General features: G+C 45.3%; 2 protein-coding genes and 1 pseudogene across 4 annotated transcripts; 1 reads left to right on the plus strand and 2 right to left on the minus strand.

Annotated features, from left to right (window-relative positions):
- Positions 1-9101: 9101 nt before the first annotated feature.
- Positions 9102-12770, minus strand: LOC9266768 (transmembrane 9 superfamily member 8-like; annotated as a pseudogene). The gene is made up of 7 exons (XR_001548469.3): positions 12532-12770; positions 11615-11746; positions 11423-11531; positions 11230-11340; positions 10997-11136; positions 10764-10917; positions 9102-10619 (listed from the first exon to the last, which is right to left on the minus strand). The product of XR_001548469.3 is annotated as a transmembrane 9 superfamily member 8-like (transcript).
- A 4697-nt stretch (positions 12771-17467) lies between these two features.
- Positions 17468-20966, plus strand: LOC4345153 (photosynthetic NDH subunit of subcomplex B 1, chloroplastic). The gene is made up of 6 exons (XM_015794978.3): positions 17468-18240; positions 18997-19187; positions 19709-19966; positions 20087-20204; positions 20329-20414; positions 20518-20966. The coding sequence occupies exons 1-6, from the start codon at positions 17665-17667 to the stop codon at positions 20696-20698; spliced, it is 1410 nt and encodes a 469-aa protein (XP_015650464.1). The 5' UTR covers positions 17468-17664; the 3' UTR covers positions 20699-20966.
- On the minus strand, positions 20860-26882 carry LOC4345154 (probable WRKY transcription factor 32). 2 transcript variants are annotated; one of them, XM_015794977.3, is made up of 4 exons: positions 26374-26882; positions 24870-25534; positions 24637-24780; positions 20860-21706 (listed from the first exon to the last, which is right to left on the minus strand). In XM_015794977.3, exons 1-4 carry the CDS (start codon positions 26806-26808, stop codon positions 21301-21303), a joined length of 1650 nt encoding a protein of 549 aa, XP_015650463.1. In that variant the 5' UTR covers positions 26809-26882; the 3' UTR covers positions 20860-21300. The 2 variants fall into 2 exon arrangements, with proteins under 2 accessions (XP_015650463.1, XP_015650462.1); XM_015794976.3 differs by having other exon boundaries at positions 24637-24783.
- Between the last annotated feature and the right edge of the window lie 381 nt (positions 26883-27263).

Below are 27263 nucleotides of genomic sequence, written 5' to 3' on the forward strand. Positions count from 1 at the left end.
CACAAAAAGCCTGAGGCAAAAAGACTACGAACCGTAGAAGGCCGAGGGAAGAGAAAGACCCTAAGGCGAAGCCTCCAAGGAGGTGAACAACGACATAAGCCGCTGTCGACGCACGCCCAACAGCTGGACTGGGTTTTCAACCGGGGGGAGGGGGGAGAGAGTCCACAAGGCAACACCTCTAAGGAGGAAACGACACTCGCAGGCATCGATATTGCCAATCCTGGATGACCAGGCAGGGCTTTCGCCCCGGACTCCCTCAAAGGTGCTGGATCTCCAAGAAGCAAGAGGAAAGGAACTCTTGCACCATGGGGGTAAGCACACCGCTCCAAACTCGGCACTTCAACAAGTTCACACAGACATAGGGCACGTGAAGCACCGGCAAGGCCTAAGAGCCCTAACTACAGACAGACAGGATCAACACCACAGACAAACAAACTCCTCAAGCACCAAAAGAGCACGACCAGATCTGGAAGTAAACGACCAATGGAAGGGGGGAGGCACCAAGGAGTCATGGTCGGCCTGGAGAGGAACTAAGTTCTGAAGAGAGGGCTCAGACACATCGGTGTCAACCATGTTTCCGGCGAGGAACTCCGGGCTTCGTGGGACAAACCAATCAACTTTGGCGACCACCTGCGACTTCACCACCAGCGCAGAGAGAGGAGAACTGGGGGAGGGGAAGGGGGATGATGCAAGGCCTCCCCTAACTGCTTGTGGCGAGAGGCGGGACAAAGAGGAAGAGAGAAGGAAGGTAGAGAGAAAGGAAGAGAGGAGGGGTGGTTTCAGAGGGTGGGGGGTGGGGGGGAGGCAGCCAGAAGAACTGACGAACCCCCTAGCCGGCCGACATGCCACCGACCCGAAGCCAGAAGCCGCCGCCCACCGTCAGCCGCCACCCGAGCGTCGAACAGCCGGCCACCACGAACCTCAATGACCACACCACCACGCGCCGCAGCAGCCACCGCCGGACGCGCCGCCTCCACATCGCGCCTGCCGTCGCCATCGCTGGAGAAGATCCGGTGGCAGTGGGGCTGGATCTGCCGCCGCCTAGCCTGGAGGCCTCGCCGCCGCCGGCGAACGTGTGTAATATTTTGCCTGTGAGCATACCTGCCTGATACCCGAAGATATAGTAGGCAGCAGTCAGGTTTTATTTTTTACCCGTGGGTAACCCATGCCTGACTAGAGACATATGTAAACTCACTCAATCAAACCCTAAACTAATTACCACGCCACCTCACCCGGCTGCCTCCCTCCTTAGTCCAGAGCAGTGTTGGCGGCTGTTAAATGGAAATTATATGCCGCCAATACTTGCATAAATCAAAGATTAAAAAAACATCCAACATAGTGGTAGAGTTTAATTCTAACAAATTCCATAAGTATTGGTGTATATTTGATGCAGGTAATGAACTACCAAAGTTGGGAGGAAATTTAGACTAAAGTGGAAGAGAATTCCATCCATAAAAGAATTGAGCTCATAATCTCATTGAAACACCAGAAACTGAGCCCAATCAATATACAAATGGATAAGGGAGGAAAATACTGAGGCCTAGGAGAAAGCCCATGGGCTGGGGAGCTGACCAGGGTTTGGCCGAACCCCCATCTGAGCTGTTGATGCTTCTTTCCATGTGGATGCTCCTGATCACTCCCCAATGATGGTTGCGGGACATTTCAGACATTTCCAGCTGCCTAACTGTCATTTGGGGCCTATATAAAGACCTCACCCTCTCCCTCCAACACACACCAAGCAAAAGTTGATTTATAAGAGGCTCTTGTGTAACTTTTTATGTAGAAGAATTCGGAGGAATTCCGAAGTAATCAGTAATCTCCTCTTACTTTTTTACCTTGTTAATTATTCTACTTTAATAGAAATATCTTCTGAGTAAATAAGATTTACTTTGTGAGAATTATTTGTTGGTTAGTTCCTATTAGTGTACTGGATCATTGTTCACTATTGTTTATTAATACATAGAGATTATTACTTTGGTGATTTATAAACACTAAAGTAGTAATTAATTGCGTAGACGCGGTGTCTAGGTAATTAATCTCCAGTGATTGCTGCGTATCCCACAGATCGCTAGCGGTTGGTGTAGAGGTAGTGATAGCATTCTAGATCGCTGCAGTCCTTCCTGTCCGGTTACGGAGTAGAACGCATTCTGGTAGCAGCGAGCAAGCCAGTGCCTGAAGTATTGCAATATGATTAAATTAAGTTTTCTGTAGACATTGTCTCTCACTAGGAAATCCTCTCTATCCTTTGCCTACATCTGCCTTGTGTCCTTGGATGAACCTAGAGAAGAGTTGAACACACTCATTTCTTGTGGAAATCGATACCTTAAAATACTCCTGGGTGAAGTGCTACACAGGTATATCCGTGCGCTTGCGGATTTTATCTGTGACCGTAAGAAATACCAACAAGCGTCAGCAGTAGCAGGGGAACAAGTGGCGTCGGTGGCGCATGCAGGTGGCGGCGCATGCAGGAGGGGGTGGTGGCTGCCATGATAGGCAGCAGCCGCTTCATCGTCTCCATCACGCATGACCGCTGTCTTTGTCACCCTCGCGCGCTCACCTGACCGGATCTGGTGGCCACTGTTGCTAGATTTGGCGAGAGAGCGCCATCGCTCCTCCATCGCACTTTTGTCGCCGCTTCGCTCCCTTCTCACCGTCGCGCCGAGCATAGGGAACAAGGTCACCGGGCATACCCACTGGATACCCATGGGGCATACCCGTACCCGTCAGGCATGGGTACGAGCATGGAGTTTTGCGTGCTAACCCTATCGGGTAGGGTTCGGGCGGGAAAAGTCGGGCGCTGGGTCGGGCATGGATTTGAAAAGATTGCCATCCCTAGATATCCTTAGCGGAAGGAGTGCATTTGTGTAACCTCAAGAGGATAGGGTTAGAAAAGACCCAGCTCTTTGTGAGCTCCTCAACGGAGGCTAGAATCCCCTCAAGGATTTGAACTTCGGAAAATACATTTTCACGTAAAACTCGATGATATCCTCCATCTCTTTACCTTCTTGTTGGATTGCTTTGTTCTGTGCTAATCTAGTTGTTGTTGTTTGCTTGTGCTACTACTCTACAAGTCAAATAGTCCGATCTCAGTTCGGACAATCCAATCAACATCGGACTGGCCAACCCGGTATCGGACAACCCGACACTGTTTTGGTTAGCTTCCGCATTTCATTTTAAACTAGAAACTAGACGTGCCAACTGGATGCTTTAAACCCGTAAGCTCTTTAAACGATATTTATTTTATAAGATATTTTTTAAAAAAAAATAATACATTTTTGTAACATTTCTAAAAGATATACATTCGAGTGGTCTTGTTTGCCCTAATTGAGTGAGAATTTCAAGTTGTCTCGCTGGACGGCTCCGTGCCTCGATCAGTCCGCCGTGTTGCCTTTTTCTCTCTTTCTAAGACTTTTTCTTCTGCAATTTGTCGATGGCACCATTTTCCTTCTCTGTCCTCACCGGCGATCGCTATGGTGATGCCCTCTCCTTCCCCTCCCATGTCTCCAGAAGGCTTATGGTACTTGGTACCTTGGGTTGCCCGATCTGATGTTGGTCATGTTGGCAAATGCCAGATCCATGTGGATGGAGGGATGTGGAGATAGAGGACCATTTGATCTAGTGGCAGTTGTGCTCCTGCCAACTCGATCAGGTGGCTACTCTTGAGGTATTGATTCTGAGGGTGCCAAGGTGTAAGATAGACAGATCCGGAGATGGCTAGCCGAACTCCAACATCGATCATGGTAAAGGTGGTGGCATAAAGGTTTCGGCATAGCCACAAACAGGGCACGTCTGACCAACGAGAGGGTGGCGGTGGTGTGAGCCCAGTGTTGGGGCCTGTTTGGCACAGCTCCAGCTCTAGCTCCACCCCTCCTGGAGCTGGAGCTCAGCCAAACAGTTTCAGCTCCACCAAAACTGGGAGTGGAGTTGGGTGGAGCTCTCTCACAAAATGCACTAGAGTTGTGGAGCTGGGTTTAGGCAGCTCCACAACTCCACTCCAGACTTAACTCCTGGAGTTAAATTTAGGAGTTGGAGCTGTACCAAACAGGCCCTTGGTATTTCTTAACATCACAGATAGAAAGTATAATAGAGCCTCTTATAATTCAGCTTAACCTTGGAGTGTGTGTTGAAGTGAGTGAAGTGAGGTCTTTATATAGGGGCTGACGGTTATAGAACGCGAAAAGTCCATTTTGCCCTCCAACCACCATTCAGGAGCTCATCCAGACCGTCCCTGCCAAACCCTGAATTGGAGGGCTGCGAGAGTGGTTCGGCCGAACCCAGGCCAGGCCCAACAGGTCCAAGTTTTGGCCTGTTGTCTCTCCTCTTCCTCTATCCATTTCTGCAAGTGGAAGGCCCATGTGACGGTGTTTTTTGGTAGTTTCTGGCCCACTCTTTGTATGGATAGGATTTCACCTTCACTTGAGTCTATTTTTTTATCCAACTTCGGCGGTTTACTACCTGCATTCAAATATACAACAACACTTGTGGAATACGTAAGAATTTAATTCTATCACTATGTTGGATGTTTTATTTCCTTGATTTATGCAGGTATTGGCGGCATAAAATTGGCTCTTAACAGCCGCCAACACCCAGCAAGCAGGGCATTCACTGCAGTGGCAGTGTCCAATTGATCAATAAGTCTTCGATAGCACTGCAATGTTCACGGAAGAGCCATTTTGTGCGAGCGCCATCGCTTGTTCGATCCAGTATTGCAGTCGCCGCCACCACCATTGCTCCTGTTCAATCTTATTGCTTGGCTCAATTCTTCTTTCAATTGTCAGCTCCTTCTTTGATTTAATTAGGTGAATGCGACCCCTATAAATGTTGTTTTTGTAACTTTTTTCCTCCATTAGTTTGACTACGACATTGTCTTATTTACTCCTAAATCATTTGAAATGAGACTAGACTTGAAGATACTAGAGATCTAGAATTGTGTGGAAAGAGTTCTCTAGATTTTAGTATTTTGTGTTCCCAAATACTTGTCCAGCCACACTCTTAGCCTCTTGGGGGAAAGTAAGAGGGGCACGTGTCAACGTATAATTGTGCACCATCTCAACCAATCAGCGAGCAGCATCCATGCCAGCTTAAGATATAAGGAATGACTACCTATTTACCTATTCAACCCCCCTCCCTCCTGGAGACATCAAGGTCCTTTCATTTTGTAGCTATTTCTTTTCTTGTGAAGGTTAACCATTTTGTTTGCCACCTATTTTGAATTTTTCTTTTTGTTACACGACACTTTTTTTATGAAAAAGAAATATAGGAGTCTTAGTAATTACTAGAGTAATTAGATGATAGTCCATTAGACCCTTTTTGTATTTAGAAAAGGCTTCTATGGATCGACTACAATAGTCCAGTAATCTAGTATTACAATTAGATTTTAAGAAATTGAAAAAAAATGTTGCCATATAGTAATGCTTTGTGTTTAACCACATCTAATCCAAGATGTCAGCATACCTTACTGTCATAGCCTTTTGTTCTTATTACAATCACCTGTGTACCTCATAATACCACCAGCAAATATATAATTTTGATGTACCTTGGATCTAAAACCTTGTAACTGCTCGATTTTGATAAACTACGTCTAACCCCGTAATTCGATACGAGAAATAGCACAATTAACAATTATAAGAACATCAAAGGTGTTATACTCAGATGTACCATTGTATCTTTATGCTTCTCTTCTGTTGTACACCATAATTTGCAAAGTAAACTAGTCCTTGTTTTTCAGGGCTGACTCCATGATGACTAATTGACATGAGAGTAGATTCGATAGCTGCCCTGTGCTTCTTTAATTTGTTGAATGTTGTTACAAACTTACAATTTTCCAAATGATCATTATTATGATGACTGATTGTCAATATTTTCATTTTTTGTATTCGGTAACTTGGTATTCTTGCTCAGTGTGAATTGTCAGTACATAAAGTAAACCGTGAACTACTATTGCTGAGGTAACCTTGTTAAATGAGAAATACCTGCATATTGAGGCCATTCCATGAGCAAAATTGAATTCCTGCAGAGGTCTGCCGTCGTCTTCCTAAATAAAAAAATAAAAAAAAGGACCATTCCATGAGGATAGTGTATGCATGCCATTGATATTGTAGCAATGATCATACTTAGTTTACTCGGTTGGGAATAATGGAGCACTGCAATGGATTTCTGCATCATCTTGTACCTTAAGTTGTGAATGCTCTAGTAGTTAACTTGGTGGCATCAAAGAAAGAACGCTTGAGCAATGCAAGCTAGCAAGTTGCAAAATATGTCATCCAAGTTATTATTCATAGCCTGATGGATGTAATTTTATTTTATGAAACTGTTGGTTAGATAGATGCCACGAGAAGAGGAAATTCAAGTAATTTTGAATGGATAGTAGTATTATAATTGTAGCAAAGTTTTAACATTATTTTTATGCACTCAATAATGTATCATAATGTCTCCTTAGTTTTTGTACATTTGTTTTATTTTTGTGATAATTTATTTTTATGATATTTTTATTCTCTTTTTTTATTTTACTTGTCTCAAATATTTTGAAATATATATATATATTCTTTCAAACTTTTAGCTTACTATCGGTGTCTGTATCATATTATTATTATTTTTTCATAATTTAGGTTGAAAGTTTTAAAAATTGAGTTGAGGGAAAGAGAGTATAGACATCAACTCATCGATGAACAAAATTTTTTGTTTGAATTTGACTTTGAGTACAAAATTCTCGAGACAAAAAAAAAGCATGAGAGAGAGAAAACAGACGCGAGAAAAAGAAAAGGGAAGGCGGGCAGGCATGGGTCGACGTGGGCTCACCGTGCGCCGGCAACATCTAGCGCACAAAGCGGCGGTGAATGCCTGTCAAAATGCCCAAGTATCCAATGTGCTCTACTAGGCCTATTCAAGGTGGCAGCAATGGTGTGCCCTTGACGAGTCCGAGCGGCGGCGGCTTCTCTGAGGAGCTCACGCTGGCGTGACGTCCTCCCACTCCCAGCCCGTTCAAGTAGCCTTAGGGGCCCAACGCAGGATGAATCCAAATAGGAAAAAGTACACCGAAGGTCCCTCAACTTGTCGTCGAGTTACAGTATCATCCCTCAACCGTAAAACCAGATATCGGGCGTCCCTTAACTAATCGAAACCGGTCACGATAGATCATAGTGTTTTTGATCCGGTTTTATCCTACGTGATGACTAAGTCAGCGTGGGACCCACGTGGTCCCCACATGTCAAGCTGCCACATCATCTTTCTCCCTTCCTCTCTCTCTTTCTCACTCTTCTCTCTTGCAAGCCGGCCAGTAGAGAACGCCGCGCCACCAGGGAGGGTGGTGCTGCGTGGGGCACGCGGCGGAGGTGGGCAGCGCTGGTGCCGAGGAGGAGGTCGTGGCGCTGTCGTCGTCGTCGTCCTCGGCGCCGGGGAAGAAAGTGGGCACGGCGGCGGCATAGGCTATGGGGTTGCCGCGGCTGGTGCGGTTCGCGGAGTTGCCGGACGATTTGAAAAAATTGCGATGAATGAAGTGAGGGCATGCACTAGATTCTGCTGCAGCTACTGCGCATGGATCAGATGCCACAGTTGAGAGCAGTAGTGCATGAATCGTGCAGCTCAGCTCGCTCAGTAATCGGGAAAAAAAGGCAAAGGGGGCATGCAACCTAGGGATCTAGGCAAGCATGCAGCAGGATCAGCTCAGACTTGAACATTGCTTCTGCTGACTCCTTAATGTCACCAAAAAAGATGCTCCAATCATGCCAGCCTAACTACCATCATGTACTCTTAATCAATATCCAGTGTTAGCAGCAGATCCCAAGTTCGAATTGCAAGGTTGGAAGAGGAATTTCGATTATTTGCAGCTGCAGGATGCACATGACGCGTACACTACGTCGTGTTCCTGAATTTTTCGCAGTACCAGAACCAGCAGGGCGAGCTGCTCGACGCCGAAGGAGCGCGCGGCGGCGAGCGTGTCGAGGGCGAGGTCGACGGCAGCGCCGCACCGCGTGTGCCAGCAACCCCGGGAGCGGCCCGCTCTTAGGCGTCGCCACCGACGCCTGTACAGCCCGCTGTACAGAAACTGCAGCACGAGCACCAGCACCTCGTACCGCACCAGGCGCGGCAACCCCCTAGCACCCTCCGCCGCCGCGCCCACCTTCTTCCCCAGCGCCGAGGACGACGACGACGACAGCGCCACGACCTCCTCCTCCTCCTCAGCACTGGCGCCGCCCACCTCTGTCGCGTGCCCCCCGCAGCACCACCCTCTCCGGTGGCGTGGCGGCGCCACCGTTTTCGCTGCCGGCCGGCTTGCAACAGGAGAAGAGTGAGAGAGAGAGAGGAGGAAGGGAGAGAGATGACGTGGGAGCCTGACATGTGGGATCCACGTGGATCCCAAGCTGACTCAGCCATCATGTAGGATAAAACCGGATCAAAACCACCGAAGGATCTGATTAGTTAAGGGATGTCCAATATTTGGTTTTGCCGTTGAGGAACGATTTTGTAACTCAATGACAAATTGAGAGACCTTCGGTGTACTTTTTCCATCCAAATATCCAATCCCAACTGCGCAGCTGCGTTCTCGGGGCAGCAGTCAATGACAGGCGTAACGAGGTGGGCCTTGGAGAAGAACTCGACACCAGCGAAGTAGAGCAGCGTGCACCTATGGTCGCCTAGGTGACTGGAATGCCCACAAGAAATGAAGATGGTGAAAGAAGAAAAGAGCAAAACTGACATTTGACACGGATTCTCACTTAGATGTACTATATATTATTTTATTGTCTATGCAAAGATTGTACTCCCTCCATTAAAAAAACTCAACCTAGGAGAGATCTAGATACGTTGTATTAGAAGGGAATGGTCTAGATTCGTTGTATTAGGAGGGGATTCATTGTACTAGACAAAAACTCCTAGGTTGAGTTTGGAGTAATCTTTTGATGTTTTGTAACAAATTTTACCAATATTTTATAGCTGCATCAGCTATAAAACATAAAAAAGAACAGGTCTTACGAGAGACTGTCTGGCTTCTTTTCCCCGTGAAACATTTCAGGCGACAGAATACACAGTAGTCTGAATAATACCCAACCTCATGCTTTCATATATCAAAATCTGAATGACCAAAAAGGAAATAGGAAGATGAATATTTCAACTGCAGTAATATCTTTAATGGTAGTCGCATTATAGGTCAACAAGTACATAACATTCTGATAGGGAGAGAAATGGATTACTCAGCATTCGTATACAATTAACTCTGCAACAACCACTTAATAGGCCGTGATCCAAGGGCTAAATCCATAAAAAGAAGAAAAGGTAAAAGAAAATGAAAACAAAAAACCACTGAGCTAGCTATGATACCTGAATCATGGGATAACAAATCACCAGTTCATCTTAACTACCAGCTTTGAAAACTCAAAACTGATGCCACAGGCAACTAAGCTTGGAGACCATATTCACTGTCCGCACTCCGCAGGATCAGTACTTGCCGTGGCAATAAAGAATTAGGCAAGACAGCCTCTTTACTCGATCTTGACAGAAGAGTACATCAGCCTAGTGAACAGGAAGCATGCGTAGAATCCGATCGTACCAGTCAAGGCAAAGAAGGCATATGAGGCGGTAAGCATGTAACCGAAGTACAGAACAGCTGACACAAACTTTGTGATCTCCAGCTTTGTGAAGAAGTAGAAGGTTGCATACAAGAACAGGTAGATAGCAGAAGACCCTGATGTCAAGTATGACCTCCACCACCACAGATAGTCCTCGCTGCACAGCTGGAAGTAGCAGAGCACGATCGAGATCTCAGCACAAGTTATGACCAGGATCAGAACCCAAAGATGTAGTAGAACTGGTGCAGCCAGATGGAGGTCAGGATAAAGAGCTCAATGAATACAGCACCAAATGGAAGGATTCCTCCAATTAGAATTGAGAAGATCGGGTTCATGTACCAGGCCTGCTCAGGAATCTGCCTGGGTATCTTGTTTGTTTTCACGGGATCCTCAATTGCAGGCTTCTTGAAGCCAAGGAAACTCCCAACAAATACTAGGGGCACTGAGATACCGAACCAAAGGAGGACAAGGGCAAACATTGTGGTGAATGGAACTGCGCCTGAGGACTTCTGCCCCCAAATAAGAGAATTCAGGAAGAAGAAAATAGCAAATACACTGCCAGGGAAAGTGAAGGCTGTCCTCAATGCAATGTTCTTCCATTCTGCGCCCTTGAACAACTTGTAAAGACTTGAAGAAGAGTAGCCAGCGAGCAACCCCATGAATACCCAAAGCAAGAGCATCGCTGTCATCAGTCCACCCCTGTTTGATGGAGAAAGGAATCCAAGGACTGCAAAGACCATGGTGACAAGCAGCATGCCAATAAACTGGACTCCTGTACCGACATAAACACAGAGCTAGTCAGAGTTGGATGGAGGCCTGAAAACATCACCATGGACAAGCTTCCATCCTGTTTCTTCCTGGGCTTCTTCCTGAGTCCCAAGCTGGTTATACTTGGAGATATCCCGGTAAAGGGTTCGGAGCATGATCATTGCAACCATTCCAGAAAGGAAGAGGATAATCATGAGGGAATTCACAATGGAAAACCAGTGGATTTGGTCATCCGTCATCAGTAGATAGGTATCCCAGCCAGCGAGATGCCCACTTGATATCACTCTCCTGCAAATTGACAGAATAGTCAAAAGGACGCATAGATGGTAACAAAATATTAGCACTCCATCTAGTGCACACTGAACAATTTCTAGCTACTGCGATCATTTCATTAGAGCAGAACGATCGGAAAAAAGTGCACATATATCTCACCTTGAAATCCACATCATAAGTAAATATTATGTCTTTGCCAACTTCAACCTCCTGGGGAGAATCAGATGATGTAATTATATGTTTTGCATGAGGATCACAAGTGGTCAGGCGGGTCTTCTTGTCATTCCACTGTCCTTCGTATTCATGTTTAACGCTGCAGCATATGTCATAGTTTTTAGTGTAAATTTAACAGCAGGAAGGACAGTCAACATCCAAATACTTCAAAGGCCTACTTGTTTAATAAATCACATGCAGCATAACTGTATGGTTTCACTTCAAATGCAACTATCCTAGAAACATCCCTTTGGGCATCCCTGTGATACTTCACAGTAAATGATAAATGGTTGTGAATGAAGCTCTTTTCATCCTTGCTCTGCCAAGTACAAACAGAAAAAGGGAAGAAAGTGCACGATATAAGAACTTTGCATTTTCATAGCATGTGATCAATACTCAAAGTTACACTTACCCTTGCATATTGTCCTTTGGCTCCAACATGGAAGACATGCTGATAGAAATATGCACCTTCTTGGTCCATTCTTTTAATTGGAACAACTAGAGGTAAGTTGTCAAGAATCATGTTGAGAAAATGAATGTTTAGAATATTTGGCAGCCATGAATAAGCTCTTAGAATCAAGAAACCAAGTTACACTAGCTTGCATGTTCACACGGTACTCATCTTCAATCTTTTCCTTGAGAATCTTTGCTTCTTTCTCCCCGACAGAAATCTTGCAGACTATTTGACAGCATTTGAGGCTCTCTCATTTCAAACTGGAAAGAATAGAAGTTAAAATATTAACCTTAGGACCAATATATCAAGAAATAATCAAAGAAAACGCGATAGAGTAACAAACCGTGTATGGAGAGTTCTCGATTCGATCACCACGAAGAACTTCACCGAGATTTTGAGCACTGTCGACATAAGAGTAGGGAAGCTGGGTCTTGATTGATGTCAATTTGTTGACTTTCACTTGAAGAGGATCTTTCTGTAAACAAAGAAATATCACTATAGTTAGAAATAGCAAGTAATTTGTCCGGTAGTCTCATATTGATGCATACTGAAAGCGTTAAACCCTTCGTTTCATCTATGAGCATGACTACTACAAAGACAGTCAGATGTTAATAACTAGCACAAACATAGAAACGGAATCAACTAAAAAAAGTATAACCATTTTTTTTGGAAGGTGAACAATTAAAAACATACGACCTAAACTATTGTTTGTCACATGGTAAAACAAGTTGGGACCCCAATTGGGAAAAACTAAGTTTTGTTTGGACATGTACTACCCAGGTTTACAGCCCCAAAATGTCCAATCATATCTTCCAAAACTACACATCACTTAATAACCTACCATGACCGATAGCAACCGCAATTAAGCATCAATACCCAACAAGCTCATACTACGATGCCACCTTACAGGTATTTGTTGATGCAGCAAACCGCGCACATTGATCAGCGCGTCTCCCTACGCACACGGTTTCATTCAACGCACTCTGAACGCGGAACATGATTTCAGCGTGGGTTTCTCAGCATCCAGACATACATTCCCAACACCACCTGCATTGGCGCACGATCTCGCATCCTAATCTACCCCCCCCCCCCTAGTACATGCCACCACCACCGACACCCAGATCTCGCGGCGGGCGCAACAGCGCGGGCCGTAGATCTGGCCACCCCAACCCCAGATCCGACAAAAAAAAAACAAACGCAGCGGAGAGATCATGCCGTGAAAGAGGATAAAGGGGAGAGTAGAGGAAGGAGTGGGCACACCTTGTCGAAGTTGTTGGGCGCGACGCCTGGGAGGTAGAACCCGGCGGCCAGCCCCGCGAGGCAGAGCGCCGCGAGGGCGATGGCCAGCGCCATCGCCGCCACCGGCGAGATCGCCATGGCGGTAGAGAGGAGGGCGTAGGCACGCGCACGCTCGCTCGCTCGCTCGGGGAGGGAGGCGACGCGAGGTGTGTGTGTGAGAGAGAGAATGGCGAGACGAGATTGCGCTTTTCCGTTGCGACGAGGTGCTGTTTTAATGGAGAGAGAGAGAAAGAGAGGTGGCCGCGACGAGCGAGACGAGAGGGGTCAAACCACGCCTCGCTCCGCGCACGTGAGCCACTCCACTACGCGCACACTGAGATGTGGGTCCACCTTGAGCTTACCGGCTATCTGGGCCCACATGTCAGTGAGTTCTTTGTGCATCTCGTCGGCGAACTATCTGTGCACGTACCGTGCCGCGTCTGGAAATGCTTCCTTCTACCGGTATTTTTCGCGGGCGTGCGGGCCCTCGTGTCAGTGGGTGCACCAAGCATCTGTAAATCGAATCCGGCAGAGCCTACATCTGGCTGACCTATGGGGTCCACCAGAGGGGCACCCCGGTCGGCCCACATGTCAGTGAGTGGCTGTTTGGTGCGGGTAAACTTTGTCTTGGTGTGTGTAGCAAGACAGACGGGAACGTCGCAACGACGTGGGTGGGGGGCTTTGCTTGCGTTCATGCCAAATTCAGGCAGGTGGGCCCCACCAAGCCCGTCATGTCCCACACGTCAGTGAGAACGGTTAGGTGCGCGGCCACAGAGAGGAGGAAGAAAAAAAGGCTGGTTGGTGATGGTGTTGCGGTGGTGGGAAAAGTATCCTTTCACACCCACTGACGTGTGGACCATCATGCTGCGTGGGCCCACTAGTCAGTGAGATAAGGGTAGGAGGTTTCGTATCTTGAGGAAATGGAGCTAAGATCTGTCGGTGGCGATCGGCGATGCTCCACTGCGTCCGGGGGTGGTGTAGTCCGCGAATTGATGTTTTCACTGGATGACACGTGAGTCCAGTTTTTGCAACTCAGCAGTGGCTGGTGCACCTAAGTTTAATTTTTATTTATTTCTTGTATACTACCAAAGTCATGTAAATTGGAGTAATAATAGTATAGTATGTAACTATTATATAAATGAGCTATTAGATTGGCTATAGATAAATTGGAGCTAGTAGTTGGCTATACTATTAAACTTGCTCTAAGTTTGTTATCTTAGCACTTAGCACTCCCATGCTTTGACTTAGATTATCAGTGCATTTAATATGTGAGATTTGAGGCACTATTGCTCATACATGTTTCATCTACTTTTATTCAATCAAGTTGTTATTGTGGTTTGATTCATACGAGACTTGAAATGTTAGAATTGTGTGTTGGTAAATAATACTTGAAATGTTAGAAATTGTGTGTTGGTAAATAATACCACCTTCTGCGTCACCAATCATGTAAGCAAGGCGATTCCCGTTCCTCACCATCGCTGAAGGGGAACGTTAGAAATGGTGACCCTTGAGGAAGGTAGTGGTGGGGTCTAGCTGGATTTGGCTTCCGGTGATCTATATATAAAACCGTGCTATTTTTGTCACCATCAGAGTTGTTGCTAGGGCTACGAGATGCCTTCATCTTATCAATAGCTTCATCGGACTCTCATGGTGTGACAGGGTGCCACCAGAGTGCATGCCTCACCCCCTTCCTTCCCATGGCCAACCACCTCCCTCACTATCGTTGTTGCCGCTCAACACTGAGGAGGAGGTTGAGCTCATATCAATGCAAATCTTGGACTAGGAGAGCATTGATGTCAGTGACACCTGTGGACGCCACATAGCTTCTTGCATTGAAGGCAATGTCGTTGACGCCCCCTTCCTCATCTTTGTGCTTCGAAGTATAATCTTTGATTGAAAACTTAGTTCCATAAGGCTAGAATAGCAATGAAAACGTCCTAGATGTCGTATCGGAGGCTCCATGTTGATATGGCGTGCTTGGTAGATGTGTTTTTGTTGGATCGATTTGCAATTATCTGGGCCAACATTATTTTGCACTTTGGTTCGTTTCAGTTCACTGATGATGATGTGTGTGCAATTTGATTAACACAGTGATCGGCCGCTGATTTTGAAGACTATATTTTTAGTTTAATGAAAACAAGGATAAGCCATTGTGAAGAAACTATGGTTATGCGCATGGTTACATAGATTCTCACTAACCACATATGAAAATCTTTGTCTTTGAGATGGTGTTTTAAGTGTTCTTTTTAATCAAGTTAAGATTTGGTAACTCGCAGTCGTTTTTATCTAGTAACCTCTATAATAATTTGGTGTAGCTTTTTTTGGAACAAATATCAGAATGAATTTTTATTATCTTAAGAATATTGAAAGGCATATATCGTTAGTTTTATCTGAGTAACAACTAGACATGCTATATCTATATCCACAGTATGAAACAATCTAGCACAGACAACTGAACAGATCCTATATTATCATACTACGTAAGAGCAGGTACAATAAACCTATATCAGCGGATGATAGTGGTCTCCACATCAAATTATTGCCTACCTAGGTGGAAGAGAAAGAAGACGAGGTTAGAGAAACAAGCTATATGCTTGTCCCAAGAAAAAGTAAGCAACACTATGGGGCCCAACCTTCCTTTTTTTCATCAAGCTCCTGGGAAGGGACCATCGTGGGAGATTAAAATATTTTTTCATGCAAAGTGTGAGCCATAGTAGTATAGTTAGTTGTTGTGTTTATTGGCTACAAGGTTATTTATAGTTGGATAAAAATTACTATAAATAGACATCTATGTTTAGTTCACACCAAAATTGGAAGTTTGATTGAAATTAGAATGATGTGACGGAACAGTTGGAAGTTCGTATATGTAGGAAAGTTTTGATGTGATGGAAAAGTTGGAAGTTTGAAGAAAAAGTTGAGAACTAAACTAGGCCCTATATTATTGTCCTTGCTCTTAGAATTCACCTAACTCCAAAAAGCTATGCACTATATTATCTTTGTATGGCTTACGTTACCTCCCTTAGCTTCTAAAATGGGCTTGCTTCAGTGAGAATCCCTTGGAAGGCAAATTATTATAAAGAACTAGCTGAAACCCTGCGCATTGCTGCAGGAATTTAGTATGATAACAATGAAAAAATAATGTGTAAGATAGTGTCGAGGAGTGATCCTCTCTAGCGGGAGATCGTGAGATCCCCTTTTGTGAGTTCGGCCGAGGGAAAGAGCTCGCCTTTAGAAATCACGTATCCGCCCTGAATGCTACTAAATCGCGTGCGGGCACCAAGATTATACAGGTTTGGGCCGCTATGGAGCGTAACACCCTACTCCTGTGTGTGGGATTATGGTTGAGTGCTACAAGGGCCCCTAAACTCCGGAGAGGGCTCTCGCTCTTCTTATTCTAGAGTTTAGGCTTACTGAGAGTCGTCCCTTTTCTCGGTGGGCAAGGTCCTCCTTTTATAGTTCAAGGGGATACCACATGCATCGCCTCTACCTACTCTTTCATGGGAGGGGGACCCACTTTACCTTGACCGGGCCACGATCTGTGCCTTCACCCGGAAGCTAAGCAGCGGCCCGTCCTTGAGTGGGACCCAGCGCCGCCCCCTTCCTAACACGGGGGACAGCCCTGTCATTCCCTTATAAATGGGCAGAGACCTTTGGCCGTCCTCCTCATGTCGGGAGAACTCCGGATGACGCTCCGATGTGACAGGACACACCTACCTCCACTCCGCTGGAGAAAAAGGCGACGTGGGGGCACGGCCGCCCGTCCAGTCAGACGTGACCGGCAACAGGCCGGTGACAGACTGGTTAGTCCTGACTGACGTGCGTCAGTCGGACGGCACCGCATGTCTGCCCCTACCGCATTAAATGCGGTGAGGGGCAGTTGGGGCGCCGCGCGCATTGATAGCGGTTCAGCCTGGGTCCCCTCCCCGCTCGCTCCCCCTGCCACATGGCAGTCGGGCGAGGTCCTCGGGGCAGGGCAGCGCGAGGGCCCGAGGGGCATGACGTGGCACCCTGAGGCCCCCCGGCCGCTTCTGCGATTCGCGAGGTGCGGGGGTAGGGCCAGGCTGCAGGGCCACGTAGCTGGATGGGAAGGTAAATTCCCCTCACTTTACATACCCCCGGGCCCATATCTCCGACAGATAGCTAGATAACATCAAATTAAGTAAATTAATGTGATTTATGATAATTTAAATTTAAATAGTATGTAGAATGGTGATTCAAACGTAAAAAGTAAGGTGGTATGACTTTATGGAAGAAGAAAAGTAGGGTAGTTTGGACCGTAGATTAATCATTTAAAGGCTAAAAACAATTGATGTGATATGACTTAATTAGAGGAAAAAAGGAGAAATATAATTTGGACCATAGATTAATCATTTAAGCACTAACTAAGTGAGGATGAACTATATAAGTATGTACTTCCTCCGTTTCACAATGTAAGTCATAACATCAATATGAATGTGGGAAATGCTATAATGACTTACATTGTGAAACGGATGGAGTAGGATTTTATAAAATATAGATATACATTGAAACATTGTGTGAATTATGTGGGATGATAATTTAACATGCTTGTATTTTAAAAGCTCTTAAATTATAAAAACTATAAAATTATAGATAATATAACATGTTTGCATGATGTTTAAATGTGATGATCGTTAGTGGATGATGATGTGGCATCTGGTTAATTAGTGGATAATGATGTGGCATCTTTGCATGTTAAGCTTAAATGAGTTAGTGGGGGGTAATTTTATAGTAAGATAGGATTAGTTCAGCTGTCATAAAGATAAATCTTCTACAATTACTCCATTCTGAAAGATCCTTGTAGAAACTCACAAGTATAATCCAAACTCCAAAAGAATTTTCGGAGGGATTTTGCCAGCTGCCACATCAACAAAAAGGATGAACCAAATTAAAGGAGATCGAGGAATGGTGGCACAAGAAAACAGGACCAATTGGCACCATCATCGTGCACTTTATCCTTCCTCCTCCACACATCCCTAACCCACCACATCCAAACCCCTCCTCCACACACCAAAAAACAAAAAACATAGAAATAAATAAATAAAAACAATAGCAATATCCAAAGCAACTCATCAGCACACTCACTCTGCAACAAGCATGCAGACGCCAACCATGTCGACGTCCATGGCCACGCCGGCGAAGCTCCCCTCACCGCCGTCGCTGCCGATAGCGAGGCAATGCTGCTGCCACCTGCTGCAGCTAGGGCGGCGCGGCGGCGCGGGCGTGGCGCGGGCGTCGGCGAAGAAGAAGAACCCGTGGCTGGACCCGTTCGACGACGGGCCCGACGACGAGTTCGACTACCGCGGCGCGTTCTCGGGGGGGAAGCAGGAGGAGGACCCGCGGCCGCCGGAGGACCCGGCGAACCCGTACGGGTTCCTGCGGTTCCCGGCGGGGTACAACCCGGAGCTGGATAGCCTGGCATCCAAGGTGCGGCGCGACGTGCGGCGGGCGTGCTGCGTGGTGTCCGGCGGGGTGTACGAGAACGTGCTCTTCTTCCCGGTGGTGCAGCTGCTGCGGGACAGGTACCCCGGGGTGGTGGTGGACGTGGTGGCGTCGGCGAGGGGGAAGCAGGTGTACGAGATGTGCAAGAACGTCAGGTACGCCGACGTCTACGACCCCGACGACGACTGGCCCGAGCCCGCCGAGTACACCCACCAGCTCGGCGTGCTCAAGGTAAACCAAAAATTATGTCACTGCTACGTACAGAAATAGTCACTCAAAGTGGGGATGTATATGTTTTAAACTCGATCGAGAAGGGATTATGTCCACTCGTTTATTCAAACTTCATCTAAATAATTGTTAAGAATTCTTTCAAAATTGACAACATACACACCGTACGTGTAAAGTACTCAAAAAAAAATCAAGTCAAAATTCAACTCACACATTGAGAAATAATTAAAAAAAAATCCAACATATGAGTAGTGTCATGTCTGAATTCGTCTTTTGTTTCCTCAAAGCATAGATCGAATTTAAATATGTTTTTATGGAGTAATAGATGTTATTATGCATTGTCATTTTTTTTTAGAATTTTTCACAACCAATTACATTGAATTTAGAAAATAAAAATTACACGAGAAGATATCCTCTCGAGAGATTAGAATTCTCTCTCCTTCAGAAGTGTCATGCCCAGCCCAGGTTTACATTCTCTAATGGTCAGCAGATTTCGACTTTCGAGCCATAGTGAGTAATCGGTTTTTCATTAATTTCGACAAATTTCAAACAAACCATTGGAGTTGCACATCTCGAGCCGGTTCGATATATGCGCTGAATTTGTTCAAAATTTATTGTGATTCTCTAAACATAATAATATCAGATAAACCTGCTTAATTATGTTGCTTCCCCACCACATATGCTCAGTATTTTGATTAGATTATATTTATCATGAAAGATTCAACCAACTGAAGCTTGATTTTGTGTTGAGGTTGGCAGAACAGGTACTATGATCTGATCATATCGACCAAGTTGGCCGGGATAGGGCACGCGCTCTTCCTCTTCATGTCGTCGGCCCGCGACAAGGTCGGCTATGTTTACCCCAACGTCAACAGCGCCGGCGCCGGGCTGTTCCTCACCGAGATGTTCCGGCCGCCGACCACCAACCTCGCCGACAGCGGCTACAACATGTAAGATCATCATCCTCCTCTTCTCCGCGGTTTCGCCTCCCCTTGGTTCATAACTGTTATAATTTCCTCATCCGAAAAAGTTACTGCTTTGGCATTCTTGTGCTGTATAGTTGCATTTAATTTATATAGGGGCAACTGTCTCATCTTTTGCCTTTGATTTAGGTTGAAAAGCCATAACAAAATGAACTAGGCAACCGAATATGATTTGTTGGCAAAACTTTTAACTGTTCTTAATGGTTCAAAAGTCAATATTGAGAAATAAACTATGATAAGGAAAACTCAAAATCAAATCTAAAATTAAATTTTAAAATTTAATATTTGGTTGCGGCTAATAAGACAAACAAGCAGAGGCAGAGTTATAACCCTTATAGTAAAGCAGATATTGCCTAGCTCTTCTTTTGCAACTTAGGAATCTTGCTCAATTATTCTTGTAGAAGAGTTGAACCAATTACCGTCAAAATCCTATAAAATTCTTGCAAAATGCTTTCTGATTTCGAAGAGTGTGCAACTGGATGGATTAGGTATCAGGACATGTTGGAGTGGATTGGGCGGCCAGCGAAGGGTGTGCCGGAGCACCCGGTACCGCCGTTGCGGGTGTCCATCTCCAAGAAGCTCCGAGCGTTCGTGGAGGACAAATATAGCCGTGCCGGCGTCGAGAAGGGCAAGTTCGTCGTCGTCCACGGCATCGCCTCCGACTCCTTCGCCAACATGAGGTCGAGGGGGGACGATGACTGCCTCCTCCCTCTCGAGCATTGGGCTGAGATCGCCAAGGAGATCAGGTTTTTCACCTCACCTCACTCACTCACTCAAGCACGGCTGCTCTTACACTTACATTTCCAGCTTGGTACCGATTGTGAGAAGGTAGAACTAAAGCCAAAAAAATGGTGGTGTCTTGGCAGCTCTGAAGACAATGGTCTGAAGCCTCTGTTTGTGATCCCTCATCAGAAGCACAGGGAAGAGGTTGAGGAGACTGTGGGGAAGGACACCAATATCCTGTTCATCACCACTCCTGGCCAAGTAGGTTCTTTGATGCTTCTTCATTACAATCACTTTGCAATCTGAAAACACCTTAGATCATCTTTCACAGGTAACATTACAATTCTTTATTACTGAGTGTTTTCTTTTTGTGATCCATGATAAGCTCACCTGCCTCATCAACGACTCCGTCGGCGTCGTCGCGACCAACACCGCCGCCGTCCAGCTCGCCAACGCCAGGGACAAGCCATGGTTAGATCAACTGAGCTGCGATCTGCATCTCCAGATTTTGGAATGGTTATTATTTCAGAGGATGAACTGCTCATGGCATTGATGTTTTCCTGAATCTTTGCAGCGTGGCTCTCTTCTCATCCAAGGAGAAGGCGAGGCTGTTCCTGCCGTACTTGGAGGAGAAGAAGGGCTGCACCGTCGTCGCGTCGGAGACCGGGAAGCTGATCGACATCGACGTCGAGGCCGTCAAGAAGGCGGTGAAGGAGTTCAAGGCCGCCCCAAGCGTTGCATTGGCTCAAACATGATGAAGACCATCATCTTCTTGTTGCACTGTACATAGATCTGCACGGTTACAGTGAGCTCGCCTGAGCAAGTGAGCAGCAAAAGCTCCTTGCCTGGCTCTGATTCAATGTGTCTTGTAGTCGTTCAGTTCAGCTACAAATGTTCCACATACAACCGCATGAAATGCCCAAACTCACCTTGTCTACTGCTCACCGAGCAGACAAGCGATGCAGCCTGTGTTACTCTGTTTATAGAATGGAAATGGCATACACCTTGCACGTTTTTATGATATAACACCAGATACAATAAACATATCATGGCATGGATCGGCTTAGATGTGCAATGAATCCAAGCAGAGCACCCCACACATGAAGTTTCTCAGGTCTCCTTGTTGCTTAGCCTCAGTAAGCGATACAGTACCTATACACACTAGGGGTTTGGAGATCTATACAAGGGGGACAACTGTAAGTATCATGGCTTCCCGAGCCTAGATGCTTCTATCCAATGGTGCTCCACAGAATGCCGGCCCTCAACTCATGTACAGAATCTAACACAACAATAGCTCCCCGAACCAATAAATACCACAAACTAATACATTAATCGAATCAACCCTAACCTCACAGGATCAATTATTTTGGACAGGAACTACCGCGGAAGTATCTTTCAAGAGGGTATTCTTCATGTCATCGGGATTAGTTTTAATGCTGATAAGGGTTTGCGCAGACTCCACTGCCTTCTCACCACCGATTTCTGAAGTCTTGCCCTTCATGGGCTCATCGCCGCCATCCTTCAGCAGACTGATCGGCTGTTTCTGTTCTGATGTTGAGGTCATTGTGCTGGGCTGCTCAGATGTTGTCTCTGCTGGAATGATCATAGGAACAGGCCCATCCTTCGACTCACTGTTGTTTCTAAACGGTTGATCATGGTTGTGCTTACCTTCATAGGTCACAACAATATTGTTATCATCGTCTGGTGCCTTCTCAACATGCTTACGGACAGGGCACCCATCATGAGTACAACGGTAGTAGCTCCTGTATAGAACAAAAGAAATTAATAAGAACTTATAAAAAATGCAGTAGCTCCTGCTTGGTTAATCACTCATATTAACTTGTTGTACACACTACCAGAAAAAAGAATGAAATGAACTTCTTTTTCAGTGTAAAAGAACAGCAAGCCTACCACTAATAGAAATTGTACAGTGCAAAACAGGACGTCTGGTTAAAAAAAATAATAGGCTATCTTTTCTCAGAAAAGAAAAGCCTATCAATTCCAGCACCATTCTGGCGATACTGATACCGACCAAAATTTGAGTTACCATTTGCCTTGTTTCGCAGCAAAATTTGCTACATGACTCAAAATTTGTGTTATTTGCTGGTAGACATCGCAAAAATGAGAATGCCCCTAGGACTACATGCTTCAAACATAGCGTTGAGTGAAAATTTAGAAACTATGCAACTCTAACTTTGCCGTCACCCCAAGTACATGACTAGCATACATCGCATTCCATCTTCACTCCAGCCTCAGCTCAAAAGCACTCTAAATACACAACCTAATAACCGCATCACTTAAACTTGCTTCTAAAATCTAAATTATAATATAAATGCATTCTTAAACTTATATTCATTGGAATATTATATATCCACAATTAAACACGTATGATTGGAATAATAAACTTATGTTATTTTATTAAACAGTACACATGTATCAGCTGTTATCAGAATGTTCCATCCAAGAGCAAACCAGAATGACCTCTGGAATAGAATTGACAAGCTTGGAAAATAGGATGCAAGGACCAAAAAAAAAATCAATTTTATTTCATGTGAGCATTAGACCTAAATTGATTTATGCAAGCTTAACGAGGTTTTGTTGCATAGAGATTTTACAGTAATTTCTTAAGTAAATAGATAAAAGTGGTATTAACCTGTACCTTCATTATCTTGTAACTACTATATTTGTGCAACTAGTTGCGCTATGCAAGTAGAATTCATTGCAGCATGGCTGTAGCAAAATTTGTCCAGAAAGATAATGCTTCATAACACACAAAATATATGAAGGCTATCTATTTATGAAAACACAGGTAAAGTGATGAAGGTGAGCGTGAAATTGTGACTGGTGTCAACAACATTCAGGTGGTGTTTGAATCTCCTGAAGATGAAGATGAAGATAGAGATTAAGTGTTTTACGCAAAACGAGGTGGTAATAACATGTGATTAATTAAGTTTTAATTATTACAAACTTCAAAAATGGACTAATCTGATATTTTAGAACAACTTTCATATAGAAAATTTTCGCACGAAACGCATCGTTTAGTAGTTTGAAAAGCGTGCCACGATAATCCAAAATTTTATCCTCTACTAGTAGGAGAAACGAACAGGGCCGAGTGGAGATGATAGATTGGAAGCAGAGCAGTATATAGGATCACATTTTACAGGATCAGATCTGGCGGCGCACTGTTTTTCCATCAATAGAATGGTCACTCTGGTGCACTGGGCATTGTTGTGATAACTCAGTGCATGACACTGACACTAGCGAGATCAAGTATGGAGGTAGGATATAGAACTAGGTGAGATTTGTTTGGAAGTTATGACCAAAATGCCCTTGTTTGGTGCACGTGTGCAATCGTGCATCACACCAAAATGTAGGACTAGGCAATGAGGCCCTCCACGCTGGCAAGCATTTTGCATTTGGCTCTCTGCAGCACACCGTGGCAGCAAAATGCATTTAACCCCCTTCCCGCTACAGTGCAGCAGGAAGGGGGGAAATGTATTTTGCGTTAGTAAATTGCATACTGGGCCACTCTTATTGACCATTGTTGCAAGTTGGAACAAGAAATCTTTGCAAAAACTTTCATATTGGACCGGTCTTCTTCTTCCTCTGGATCTCCTCTTCTCTTCTCTCTCCCCTGTTTTGGTTCAAGCTCACCACTCTTCTCTTCTTCTTCCTCTGTTTTGGTCCCATCCACGTGCTTGACCTACGTTAGCGCCTGAGCTTGAGTGTGTGGTAGTCTCCGGCTTGAGCTCGACACGGCGCACGACGGAGCTCTAGCTTGAGCTCAAGCGCATATCCAATGAATCACGGTGACACGGTGGGAAATTCTAACACCATGTGTTTATCACTCCACACTTCTGCTCCACCAACTAGTCAATAGGCCCATTCTAGCCTAAGTTCATCTATGGCTGCACTAGCTTGATTGGGGCTAGGGCACTTAATCAACAATGCACATCAAATCTTGAGCACGAATGAATGTGGGTGTGGCAGGGGTGGCGAAGGCTGAGTAGAGCTCGAGCATATACTGTACTGGCGGAGCTTGAGCTCCATCTCTACCGGAACCAACTACAGCCAGGCATGTGAATCTCAAACTGAAGGTAGAGAGAGTGAGGGAGCAGAGCTGGAAGAAGAACACTAGGTCCTAAGTGCAACATTTTGTAAAAATTACTAGCCCAAAGTGAAAACAATAGCATTTCTTGCTCAAGTTGCAACCATGATAAAGAAAGCCGGTCCAATATGCAATTAACTCTTTGCATTATTATTTCCATTTTTCTCCTCTTCCTTTTCTTTTTCCTTCTCTTTTTTCCTTCCTTCTATTTTCTCAAATTTCTTCGCATGCCTCTACTAGTAGTACTAATAATATACTATATAACAACAAAAAGAAAAAAAACCAATAACAATAATAACATATCACAGGAGATAATAACCAAAAAAAACTAGCAAGTGAAAAATAGGTATGACTCCTCAGTGGAGGAATATGTGCTAAGATCCTCAGAAATAACAAGACAATCAATATGGCAAGTGGGTTTAGGCAATTAATCCTATTTGAAGGCAAAGTGAACAATTTATAAATTTGCTCTAGACTGTTGTACTTGAATTGGAGGGTACTCAAATAATAAAAACAGAAGCAACATTCAAATTAACGAAAAAGATGCAGCATGAATGATCAATTGGACGAGATACCAATTCATACCTAGGGTTTGGATTTCCCTTAACAATTTTCTGTCCATATTTGCGCCATCTATACCCATCACTCGTCTTTCCAGCCTGTACAATAATCTTTTGCTCTCTAACAGTTCTGAGAACTGGAGTCAAAGGTGTGCTAGTTTCAATTATTCTGCTGATAGAACAATAAGATGTAGAAAACAAAGTTAGGGACAACTCAATGACAAAATATGAATAAATTAGCCTAGTACTACAATTCACCTTCGTTTTGGCTGAGGCTCTGTGCTAGGATGATCATCTTCTGATTTGTTACCAGCATCACCTTCACAATCACTTGAGCAAAAAAGCTGCTGTTCAGAAGCTTCAGAGACAGCACCCGGCTCTAATTTACATCCCGGTGACGGGGATTCTATAATTTCATTGTTCACAAGTCCCAAGGTTTCATCATCTCCAGAGGAAGCAGTAATATGAGCCACTCTCTCTTTCACAAATCTGGTCTTTTGTGGCGGTTCATGATTATGTGTTCCTCTGTAAATGATTTCCACCACGCGGCCATCAGGACAATGCTCGACCTTCTTTTTAGCCAAGCAATTAGAGTTGGTACATCTATAGTAACTCCTGGAATTTTCACTACTTTTCACTTGCTTCTGACCATACTTCCTCCAGTTGAAGCCATCACCAACCATGTTTACAGACACATGATTGTGTGGTCTTGACTGAAATGAGGCTGACTTCTCTAACACTGATCTGCGAACACTCCCTTCAGTTCCTGAAGGTGATCGCTGCAGGGGCATTACAGCTTTAGGTGTTATAGGAAATGGACTGGGCAGCCCTTCTGAATATGGTGTGGTTGGTGACTGCAATTGTATTTGTGCCTGAGCCGTCACACTCGCCAAAGCTGCTTGATGGCTCATTGAAAAGTGACCCTAGTTTCCATAATGATTATTTGCACACATGTAAGAAAACCACCAAAGTAAAATACAGAACATATGTCGAGTTAAAAGAGAGATAATCTGAACTTTGTTGATATGGACTATATTCAAGTTTGACGGGATTTGACGGGATTCTCATTGGACTATATTCAAGTTTTATTATCTGTGTTCAACTAAAGACTAACAAGATAGCATGCAGATAGCATAACATAGTGTTAAATAAACAGAATAGCTACTAGTACAATATTAATTTGTTCAATCATACCTTAACATGTAAACTTATGCCAATTCAATGGAATTTCATGTTCCATTACATCACACAGCATTATATTAGGCAGTATGATGAAAAAAAAAATATATATATATATATATATATATAATGGAAATCAGTCTTGTAAATGTTGTTCAATTATATGTAGGAAGTTATTTTTCAATAAAACAACGTTACACCATATCCCCCCACAATAGCAGTGCATAATTTCCCACAGTTACCATCAACTAAGCTTGCTTCAGATAGAGAGTATCAAGAATATCCTAAATCCAATGCAGGTGGCCTCCCAAAATCTATCACAAACAGACAGAGGGGATACGGCATTGCAAACCTGCCCATTTCTAGCGATTCGTATCATAGAAATGGCATCACGCTACAATTTAGCTGCAGTTATGATGGGCTAACTAGTGACCAGAATAAAATCATCACTAACATGCCACGGATAACCTGACCGAGGTGAACCCAACCCATCAAAACCCTAATATTCTCCGCCCATGGATCTCTCCCTCGCCTTAAAACAAAATGCCCCTAGTTAGTGACAAAGAGAAATGGCACCACTCACCGCAAATGCAGGAGACGCCAAGAAGCATGGCACGGCCACCATCGGCACCGCTAGGATGGGTGTCTCCGCGCCAACACCAGCCGGCCGCCGCTTTGCCTCCACCACCTCAACCTTCCCCTTCTCCTTCTCTTCCCCACCCTCCTCCTTCACCTTCACCTTCGTCTCCTTCTCCTTCTCCTTCGCCTTCCCCTTACCCTCCTTCTCCTTCCCCTCCTCCACCTCCATCGACTCCTTCCCCTTCCCCTTCCCCTCCATCTCCTTCTCGGCCTCAACCTTCTCTGTCTCCTTCTCCTTCCCCGTACCCTTCACCCCCACATCCTTCGGCCCCTCCTCCTCCTCCTCCGCCTTCGCCCCAGGGGGCTCCGCCGCCGCAGCCGCCGCCTCCGGGGCAGGGCGCTCCATCCCGGGCGGCGCCGCCGGATAGCCGTCGGGCATGGAAGATTCGCGGAGGAGGGGGAGGAGGAAAAAGCTAGGGTTTGGAGAGTTCGAGAAGTTGGGTAGGAGAGGGCGAGAGGGGGAAGGGGACGGGGGAGCGGGGAGCCTTTTGACTGCGATTGACCGGAGGTCCGGAGAGCGGTGAAACGGGGTGACGGAGCGGAAACGGAGACGTAACGGCGTTAGCGGTTACGGACGGGGAAGCCGTCGAAACGGTCGGATGGCGGTGGGCCCCCACCGTTGGTTGCCCGACCTGGTGGGCCCGCGTCGATTCGGGCCTAGCCGGCTGCCCGGCTGGACTGCGAGAAGGCCCACAAAAGGCTCGTTTGGATGGGCCAGGCCTTGGCCCACGGAGTTGGGAGATTGCAGATAGGAGTGGTTGACACTCTTTTCACACGAATAGGTGAAACCCCGCGCATTGCTGCGGAAATTTAGTATGATAACAATAAAATAAT

The sequence above is a fragment of the Oryza sativa genome, chromosome 8, assembly GCF_034140825.1.
Source record: "Oryza sativa Japonica Group chromosome 8, ASM3414082v1".
NCBI classification, from domain to species: domain Eukaryota; kingdom Viridiplantae; phylum Streptophyta; class Magnoliopsida; order Poales; family Poaceae; genus Oryza; species Oryza sativa.